Raw genomic sequence first — 10000 nt, 5'->3', positions numbered from 1 at the left:
CCGCGCTTCTGCCCGCTCCGGCGGTGCCCGCGGCCGCCCACGTGGGGTCCTTCCTGCCCATATCCCGGCAGGCAGCGCGGCTGCTCTCCCTTTCGCCGCCATCTTGGTTCGGCGCCGCGGGGGTGAGGCGGGCAGCGGCGGCGCGGGGTGAAGGGCGGGGGGGGAGTTTCCCCCGCCATGGGGCCGTCGGCGGGCGGGGGGCTGCCGGGGCGTTGCGGCTGGGGCCGTGCGGAGCGGGTAGAAGGCGCGATGGCGCCGATACGCGGCGGATGGTCCCGGCCGCAGGTTGAGGCCCGCAGATGAAGGGGGGCTGAGGCGCCTGGAGCGTGTCGGTCTGTGGGGAAGCGAAGGGCTCCCTTTCCTTCCCCCGTGAGGTGGAGCCTATTCTGGGTAGGCTGGCGGCCTTCGTGCCCTCGTCGCCGTGCTGCGGGTGGCCTCGGCCGGTCGGATGTTCCGGCCCCCGGACCGGGCCTGCGGCAGCTGCCGCTCGCTCGGCTGGAGCGGGAGGCTCACGGCTTGCGTGTCGTTTCTAGGCCTGCTGGGACCAGGGCTTCAGGAGGACACCATGACCGGGAGGTGAGTGACCTGCCCTGCCGAGATGGCTCTCGGCTCGCTGCTACAGTGTACTTTTGACAGGTTTTCTTGCAAACTGAGCATTTCTGAGAGTGTTTGCTAAAGCTGCGGGCCATGATCCGTTTTCCTGTGGATGCACTCATTTTCCAGGACAGCTGCTCTGCCCGGTATCCTGCTGGGCTCTCTGTTAGACGCCTACAGTTGTGTCTCTCTTTCCTAAAGCCTCTGCTTTAAACTGGCCGTAGCTGTTAATGCGGTGCGCCGCGCTTTCCCGGGCCCGTCAGCAGGTGCGGGACACTAACGGTGGCTTTGTTAGCACAGGGTGTGTGAACCTTCAGCGGGCAGCGAGGCTTTGACATACTCTTTCCTTGAGTAAGGGAGCTACTACGCCATCGAGTTTTCTTACGGATATAGGGATTGAGGTGGTAAATGGTGGAAGGATTCAATCTGAATCTCAGCAGCGTTTTGTCTTAATATTTATCTGTGGACTTTATTTTCTGTTGTGCATGTGTGGAAGGTAGGACTGGATAGCTTCGTTTGGTACTGCTGTATTATGGGGCAGACGCTGGGTGCAGTTGAGACAGTCATGATGCGTACATGATCTGTGGAATGAGCCTTATAATTGCTTTACCTGTGTAGTACAGACAGGTCTTTGTCGTGAAGAATTGTTGAGGAGTTTGTGTAATGTCACTTGTCCACTGCATGTGGGGCTGTCTCTCTGGCTGTCCCCACAGACTGCAGCTCATTCCTTTGAGGCTACAAATTAACAGCAGTTAACATCTCCTATAGCAGTTGCTGCAACGCAGGAGACTCAGTTATGTGGTGTATAGAAAAAAAGTGATATTTATTCATCACAAAGTGTTTGTAGACATTTGAAAACCTAACACCTACTAATGTTGAAGCACTTTGGTGCTCCTAAGAAGCCTGTAGTGTCAGAAGTTTATAACAAGAAGAAAGATACAAAGTTCTCATAAACTCTTTCTGTCCCAGTTACTTAACTTTCCTCTGTTGACTGAATGTAAGGATTTGCAGTAATTAAGTAAAAGCAAAAGCAGTGGAATTTTTCCTCAGCTAAATTTCTACTGGTGTGGAAATAGTTTCTATTGAAACAGCACATTATTTGTTTTTACATTTGATACGTTGGAGTGAATTATAATTTGTAAATGTTTTCAATGCCTTTAGGCTGTGGTGCAAGGCCATTTTTGCTGGCTACAAACGTGGCCTCCGAAACCAGCGGGAACACACTGCCCTTCTGAAAATTGAAGGTGTTTATGCTCGTCAGGAGACAGACTTCTACTTGGGCAAGAGGTGTGCCTATGTGTACAAAGCTAAAAAGTAAGTAGCTTTTTATTGTTATGCTAAATTAGCCAAGTCCTGTATCAGCTTTTGAAAATACCAGGATGTGAGTAGTCTGTTTATAGAGCTTTTGTTAGAACAAATGTAAATTGGGCTCACTTTATCAATAGAATGTCCATGGAGTACTACTGTGTAGACCAGTTTCCTGGGTTGGTTTCGTTTTGAAAGTCCTTGGTTATTTTTGCTTTAATTGGCCTATGTGTTCTTAATTCAGATCATGAAATTACGTGAAATAATTATTCAGTGTTATAAATGATATGTTAAAGAGCAGATGGGATGAGAAGCAAATTTTGCCTGAGACTGGCAAAAACTGGAGGCAGCTTGATAGAGTAAATTGAAGTGAGGTGAACTTGTGTCCAGTACTATGAGCTATTGAGTTACTTTAATGGCAGAATTATTTTGTGAAGCCTGGAGGAATTGGTATCCTGGCTTTTGAATGCCCAGGCCAGAGCACTGTCACTTCTGCGGTGCTGGCATTGGTGGAGGCCTTATGAACAATTACTTACTCCCTTCCGCTTATTTTTTCTTTGAGTATAGCTGTTAGAGTTCAGAAGTGCCTTGAATAAAATTGATCAGACTGTTAATGTGACCACGATCATTTCCAAGATGGCATATAGCCTTTCTTCTAAAGCAGTTCTTTGCAGTCTTACACCAGAGTTTTTAGTTTGATCATCTTAGCATTAGCATTTTCCAAATGTTTACGTTCTGTGACTTGTTAATAGTTCTCCAGTGGAGCTTCTGATAAATTACAAGCTGTGATACTTACCTTATTTGGAAGGCATAGTGAAAATCCCAGGTCTAGCAGATTTCACAGGTAAATCAGTGGAATGTGGTCCAACTAAAGATGGCTGTGGAATAAAGTTACGGAAGTGCCTTAGAGAGGCTGTGTTGTCTGCCCGTGACTGGTCAGTCCCGCACGGAGCTGTGGCTGGCGTGCTCAGCGGTTCTTTTCCTCTCTTCCCTCAGCAACACCGTAACCCCCGGCGGCAAGCCCAACAGGACACGAGTGATCTGGGGGAAGGTAACGCGCGCCCATGGGAACAGCGGCATGGTTCGTGCCAAGTTCCGCTCCAACCTTCCTGCCAAGGCCATTGGACACAGAATCCGGGTGGTAAGCAGATTTATTTTAGCAACAAGATACTTATTGGCAGTTTTCGGGGTGCCTTTTAACCCCACATAGTATGAGGGAAAACTTGAGCTATGGTTTTGTTCTGTTGCTGTTGTGTATTCAGCATCGCTCTTTGATAATCGCTCCTTTTGGAGCGAGGAGAGGTTTGTCGCTGGCTTCTTGTGCTGAGGGGGGCTGTCTCCTTGTCAAGGGTTTTGTGTGCTTGCTCAGGCTGTCCGGACAGGCTCTTCGAGTTCCGGGACTCTTCCTCAGCTTCCTTCTAAAGCTATCTTGATTTCTTTTCCCCAGATCTTGTACAACTATTTTTGCACCCTTCTACTCCCATACCTACCTGTTGACAGGTTTTTCTCCCGCCTCCCAAATGTTTTGATCTGTTTCAGCCACAAGGCTGCAGTGAGACTGTCCCTTTAGGTCCATCGCCCAGAGTTCTGATGCGATGTCTTCCGAGGGATGTTGCTACAATTTGTCATTCTTGCACCTCTTCTCTGTAAATGGGGGGGTTGCTTTTATAGTAGTTGAAGAGATCAGTGATCTAGATTGTAACTGCAAAACTTATGTTTCAAGTCGTACAGTCTGGTAACAGGATTTCTAACGTGATTGTGTTCTTGTCTTTTACAGATGCTGTATCCATCTAGGATCTAAATTTTTATTGGAAATAAAATGGAGAATCTGTTTAATTTTTGTACATTTCTATTTTTATTCCCTTCGCCTCTTTTGAGGGACTTTGTTCTTTTTCAGTAGCGTATCAGAATTCACAGCACAGGGTTGGAGTAGTGACTCTAAGCTAGACGATGAAATTTGTAGAGCAGGCTACATTCTAAAGATAAATAACTGGCAACCTTTACTGCGACCTTCTGTGCCTCCCATCGTGGAATCTGACTGGTTTGCAGGGCTAAACAAGGAACGTCTGCAACCTCATAAACTGTGCAGGCAAGCTTTACATAGACCATGAGAAATGCGTCCTTGCCTGCCTTCTAGAGGGAAACTTATTATTCCCATTTCTCTTGTACTCGGCGCTGACTGCTGTTGAGACAAAACTGTGTCCTGGGACACTAAATCCTAGCAGGTGTAAGTCCTTGCGTCTGAAAACAGTGGCTCTAGTAGAATCCCAAAGAACGAGACCGTGCGTACCTGGGCAGCACGCGTGCCTGCAGCATCTGCTCTGTGACATTTATTTAGACACGTTTCATCACACAACTCTAGTGCCTGAGCGTTAATGCTTGCTGGTTTCCTGGCCAGCCTTGCCGCAGCGTGTAACGTGGGGTGGGGAGGATCCGTACATCGGGCTGGCGTATCACTTCCATGAGTTCTTATGGTTTGTTGAATGAGAAGGTGGTGAAAAATTAATTTAAAGATTCTTAAAGTGCAAGTCTAAGAGTTTCTTAGTACATCCCTCAAAAATACTGGGTAGTTTTAAGGGAGGTTGGCATGGTTACTGCTGATGTCACAGTCCCAAAGTGACCGGTTGATACCCTGGGTGGGTGATGCCACCAATTCCATGTAGTTCAGTCACTGGGAAGGTGTCCATAGTCGGTGAGGCGTTGCCCTCGCCTTCCCTCTGTCCCACGCTTTCCCTCCTTCCCCATGAGGGAGAGCGTCCCTCTCCCTGCCTGGCCCCGCCGCCTGGCTTCTCTCCTGCTGCGGGCGGGTATTTCATAACTAATCCTCCTCCTTCTGAAGGAGGTGGAGCAGTCGTGTATTCGGAGTACGTTATTGGGTAAATTAAGACTTTCTTTTGAATGGCAATTCAAACAAAAACTGGACCTGGCTACTCGGCTCTGGTATGAAATCATTCCGACGGACTTGCGTCAAGAACTAAACCTGCTGCTACCGCTGTCTCCAGCGGCGCGCGTGGTGGAAAGGTGCGTTTTTTTAATGTGGAGGGAAACTGCAGCTTGTGGGGTGCTGGCTCACGTCAAGCAGGGCTTTGGTCTTCCGCAAATACCAACAAGTTGCACACATAGGACTCCAAGAAGGATGGGGTGGAATACCAATGGAATTTCCAGTTTGGGGCATTACCAGAGGTAATGGGCAAATGGGACCGTAACAGCAGGTTGGTAGGTGGTCCTTCTCATGTGGTTGGATTCTGCTGATGAGAAGGTAATAAGCGCTCTTGAGTTTGAGGTAAGATGCCCCAAAATAGGGTCTGTCTGCTCCTTTGTGGAATGAACCACCTGGGAGTTGCTCAACCTGCTGGACTTAGTGGGGAGGTGGAACAGGCAGATGCTGGTGATGGAGGTGGACGATGACAATGTGAGAGCTCCCTCGGTGCTGGTGGATTTTGCCCAGGACCTGTGGCACAGCTGACATCGGGGCTAAACTAGAGCAGGCGGAGAGGATGGAAGAGGAGGATGAGGTCTGGCCGCATCTGGTTTTTATGCTGTGGCAGGCCACTGTGTTGAAGCAGCTCATGAAGGGGAATCTCCTGGATGAGGCCCTCTGGGATGTGAGGAACCTCCTCCCTGCCTGGTGTACGTGCTGGTGCTTGCGGTGATCCACCCGGACCCCCGGGAGCAGCAGGCCCAGGCAGTGGGAGCGCTTAGGAGAACGCAGTGTCTGCTGGATGGGGCCTGGCAACTGGTGGTGCTGGAGGCAGCGCCCTACAGCCCAGGCCAGCCTGGTGGTATCTCGGAGGCAAAGAGAGCTGCGTGTAGAGCACCGAGAGAAGGCTTAAACTGCTGTGAAGGCGTCCTGGGACATAGCTGAACGCAGGGGCGAGGGACAAAGAGGCTTTTTGGATACAAAAGCATGCTCAGGGTGGGGCACGGAAGGGTCTGAGGGACAGCGTAGACCAAAGTGCTCGGTGGCCGGGTTCAGGTACAGGAGGGAAGATAAGCTGGACCTTGCAGGCAACGCGAGCTGGAAATGAGAATAAGGACTGAAGTGCTGGGATGGACAATGTAAGTCTGAGCCAACTGTGTGTCTTCTGAGTTGGACAGTGGTGGCTCTTGCTCCTTGCCCCAAAACACACATGGCTGTGGAGATGCTGCTCGGTGTAAGAACTGCAGTCCTGACTCCACCGCTGGGGCTTTCCGTGATTGTGTTAACAGCTCCGCGGTCCCACTGACCCTGCGTTCTGCATTGGAGGGATGTGCCAGCTTCTCTGGGTGAGCCATAGGCCAAAGCTTTGACCAGGATGAGGCCTGCTGTTCTTCCATCACGTGCGTTTCCTTCCCTAGAAGCCGACTCCCAGGGTCCATTTATTGTTTCGCTCCCCGAGTTCAGTTACTGCTGTGCTCTGCCTGAACGTATGTGACACAGGGTATCGAAGAATGAATTCCCTTAGGCAGCAGGATCTGGCAGGTTGGTTTTAGCGGCATTCACCTGGATGCATGTCCCTTTGTAGAAATACTTCCCTCCTGGTGCCTTGCTTGTCTGCCCGGTGCTTCTGCACGGACATGATTCAGTGTGTGGCTGCTGCCAGAAGGGGACACTGCTCCTTCAGTATCACCGTCCTTGCTACAAAGCTCAGATTTCTTTGCTGCATTGGCTGAATGATCTGCCCCAGGAAACTTCTATCAAAAATCACCGAGTTTCTGCTTTGCAGGAAATGCCTTGCTCGAATATCAAGATGTCCCCGAGAAACCTGCTGGGCTGTCCCCAAGAAACCAGCTGTCGGCAGAGAGGGAGTGAGAGCAGGGCAGCTGCCTCTGGGTTTTCGACTGTCCCAAAACTGAGACAGTGAAAGAAACCCAGAGGTAAGACCTAAGAGCGCTTTTTCCCAGGAGAGGCTGAATGCAGGGGTCTTTGGTAGTTCTCATCAGCACAAACCTGAAATTCCCCAGGTTTCTTCGTAGTCACGGGATGGTGGGAGAGCAAAGTTTGCTGCCCCCTCTTACTTATTGGATGAGATGCTGCAAACAAGATGAAGGTCCGTCTCCCGTTGCAGTGCTGTTTGCCTTTCTCAAAGTGCATTGGCCTTCCTCAGGCTGCTGTCCTCCCACCAGAATAGTTGAAGGGTCCAGGATGAGCTGTCTAAACTTGTTACAGTCACCCATGGGATCCTTCCCACCTACCCCGATGGAAGGACCCACGGATGGCTATGTGCGTGGCGTGCTCTGCAACTCGCTGTTTCGCCAGCAGCCGCTCCAGGCGTGCATGGTCGCTCAGCGGGGTGTGTTTGGGCACGCGACGCCTTGCTCTCATTCGCGCTATGTTTTTGTGCTTGCTGCCTGAGCAGCCCATGAACGTCCTGTCCCTTCGGTACGATGAGTGAAAGAAGCTTGCTGTTATCTTGACCCAAACTGCACTGAGATCTGTAGATCAGGGTCTGCGTGCCGGCTGACGGAGGTGTCAGCGCAGCTCTTGTGGGAGGATGGAGAGTGGCGTGAGCTGAACCCGCAGCGTGTATAGGGCCAAGAATCAGCTGGAGTGAGGACGGTCCTGATCTGTGCCCGAGTGCAGGCTGATGCTGCTGAGTCCTTCTGTAACAGGGAATCAGTCAGCATCCTCTTCAAACTAGAGGTACCTCAAGTAAAACGGTACATTTGTGTTCATTCCTCCTCATTCCTGGGCAAAAAAAAAAATATTAGACAGATGAAAACCTAACATTTAGCCCACTGCCCATTAAAGGGGCTATTGCAAGGAACCGACCTTACACACAGGTGGGTACTAGTAGGCATCCAGCAGGTTGAACTACTGGGATGGGTTATTTTGGGTGGGAGGAACGGTGGGAGCAGTAGATTATTTTTCTTTCTAAGGCCAATGGCCCATATGATAGCTGAACTCATTTCTCGTCCTCTCTGGGCATGGCAAGGCACTATGGTTAGCTGCACATTTTTGCATTGGGAGTTTACATGTATTTCTTCTCTGTTTTTTTACAGATCTCGTATCCACCTGAAATCTTAACTATGACCAAAAGAAGTATTAAAACCCTGGTATTTATTTAATTTCCCTGTGTGTCTGTGTGTACCTATAAGCTCTAAAGCCATACATCAAAGACTATGAGACTCCTGCTGAAGCTGCAGCTTTATGCAGCGTAGTATGGAAGGGGTGGGATTTGAGGGTGGTACAGAGCCTCTGAACCAACATTTCTCAGGGAAAGGATCCTCCAGGTGGTTTTTCAAATATGGGTTCTTTCCACATCCTTAAGGACAGTGTGGCTTTATGAAGCACAACAACCTTGCTGTAGGTGTTTGGGTGGTGCTGATGCTTGGCAGCCTCTTAGATGAGGTGCTGGTTCTGTGAAAAAACCTGTTTTAAAGGATGGGGGGAAAAATGACCTTGTCCGGTTGTCTAAACATAATTATAACACACTTGACCCAAGTGCGCTGTTGTGGAAGAGACTTTCCATGAGCAACTGGGCATCTTAAGATAAATTCCCCCTTTTGTTAGAGGACACTTTTGTTTTATTTGTTTGTTTTTTGTTTTTTGTTTTTTAATCAAGCTAATACAGAAATAGTTCCCTGGAGTCAATGCAAGATGTGCACAGTTCAGGCTGTTTGCGAGTGCAGAAAGTTTGGCTTTAAGAGACTCTGGATCAGCACATTAGGACATCCTTAAAGCAAGCAGCCATGATGAGGTCCTGTGTTTCCATTATTTCCTGTAGCATCTCAAGCATGATGTTAACCATCCAAATCCAGGCACAGCCCATGCAGCGCTCTCGAGTTTCTCCTCTGGCAGCATGTTTGTGCTGTGTCCAGGCACTTCTGCGTGGGGCGATGTGTGGCGCTGCCAAGTGCTGCTGGTGGAAGGGGAAGCTCTGAAGCACGTGAAATCCTGGCCAGGACCTGGGAGCGCAGGGATGCCCTGCAGGGGCAAGGGATGTAGCCACAGGGATGTGTGGCTGGGACAGGGAGGAGTGTGGTCACCCGGACAGCCAAGGAGGAGAGGAGGCAGAAGGCCATGGGTGCTCTCAAGCTGCATCCATGCTTTGTTCTCCAGCTAATCCTGGGTGGATATACAGGAGTCTTGAAGCTCCCTGCTCTGCTGCTGTGACTGCTCCCCCAACCTGTTGCAGTCCGACAAAGGCAAGTCATGGGAGATCTGCTCTTTAAATGTTGAACACTCTTCTCGTTTTCACTAGTGCAGGGTTGGTGAGTTTTCATGCGATAGCTCTGCTGCCAGGCTAGCAGGAGCGCTGTGATCCAGCAAAGCAGGAACAAGCAGCTGTGGCCTGAAACCTCTCGGGCCAGCTCAGCTAGAGCCCAAGGAGGAGACGCACCAGCAAACATTAGGAGCACTGCTGCATGGCCCAGAAGTCTGCCAAGGGCAACAGGTCTCTTCCCAGGACAGAGGAGAACAACCTGCTCTGCTCAGCTTGCATCACACGCTGTGAGAGCAGCAGAGCGGCCATCCTGCGGGCTCCTGGCACATGAGCATCTGAATACTGCTTCTGGAAGATCACCTTGATCAAGACAGCACCTGAGCCAAGCTTTGCCATCCAGACCAAGCTTTGCCCATTTCCAAAAAACCCTTGCCAAACCCTGCTCCTCACTGATCTGGCACATCATGTCTACATGCCATGGCAAAGTCCAACTGCCCTTTGGTGCCCTGTAGTGTGCCAGAAGGGCACCTTGCCAGCTGGTTATCTGTGGCCTCTTCAGGGCTCAACAGTGTCAAACCAGGCAGATCCAAACCCACCTGCTCTGCCCATTGGAGCAACTCCAGCCTGGGAAATCTGATGGATCTGCTCTTTGTCTTTATAAAGGGAGCAGGTCTGAGAACCTGGGGGCTTGGCCCATGCCAAGAAGGGGTTTTGTGGGAAGGAGGCAGGAGGATGCAAGAGGGAGTGCGAGGGAGGCAGGAGGGGCTGCATTTGCATGTGGTGGTCCCCAACCACAGGTCTCCAGCTCGGTGGGGTCCTGTGTGACTTTTAAGAGGTTCTGCAAAGGGCAAGCACACAAAAAGCTGGACCGCTGGTGTCAGAGGCACATGTGTACTGGGAAAAAATGGAGGCTGGTGGCTGTGAACCAGTCCTGGGTCCTGTTGTCAAAGGAAAGG

General features: G+C 50.5%; 1 protein-coding gene across 2 annotated transcripts; it reads left to right on the top strand.

Moving 5' to 3' along the window:
* Positions 1-51: 51 nt before the first annotated feature.
* Positions 52-3735, top strand: RPL35A (ribosomal protein L35a). 2 transcript variants are annotated; one of them, XM_082320699.1, is made up of 5 exons: positions 52-122; positions 534-576; positions 1756-1908; positions 2896-3040; positions 3677-3735. In XM_082320699.1, the coding sequence occupies exons 2-5, from the start codon at positions 566-568 to the stop codon at positions 3698-3700; spliced, it is 333 nt and encodes a 110-aa protein (XP_082176825.1). In that variant the 5' UTR covers positions 52-122; positions 534-565; the 3' UTR covers positions 3701-3735. The 2 variants fall into 2 exon arrangements, with proteins under 2 accessions (XP_082176825.1, XP_082176826.1); XM_082320700.1 differs by lacking the exon at positions 52-122 and adding an exon at positions 200-390.
* Positions 3736-10000: the final 6265 nt, after the last annotated feature.

Source organism: Platalea leucorodia (assembly GCF_965183815.1).
Source record: "Platalea leucorodia genome assembly, chromosome: 8".
Taxonomy (NCBI): Eukaryota; Metazoa; Chordata; class Aves; order Pelecaniformes; family Threskiornithidae; genus Platalea; species Platalea leucorodia.
Note: the sequence above shows the minus strand (reverse complement) of the source record. Positions and strands in the feature narration are given on the sequence as shown.

Excerpts from the sequence above, each read along its gene's own strand:
- RPL35A (XM_082320699.1), top strand. Across the intron at positions 1,909-2,895 it reads TATGTGTACAAAGCTAAAAA|CAACACCGTAACCCCCGGCG; the intron begins GTAAGTAGCTTT and ends CTCTTCCCTCAG. Across the intron at positions 3,041-3,676 it reads TTGGACACAGAATCCGGGTG|ATGCTGTATCCATCTAGGAT; the intron begins GTAAGCAGATTT and ends TGTCTTTTACAG.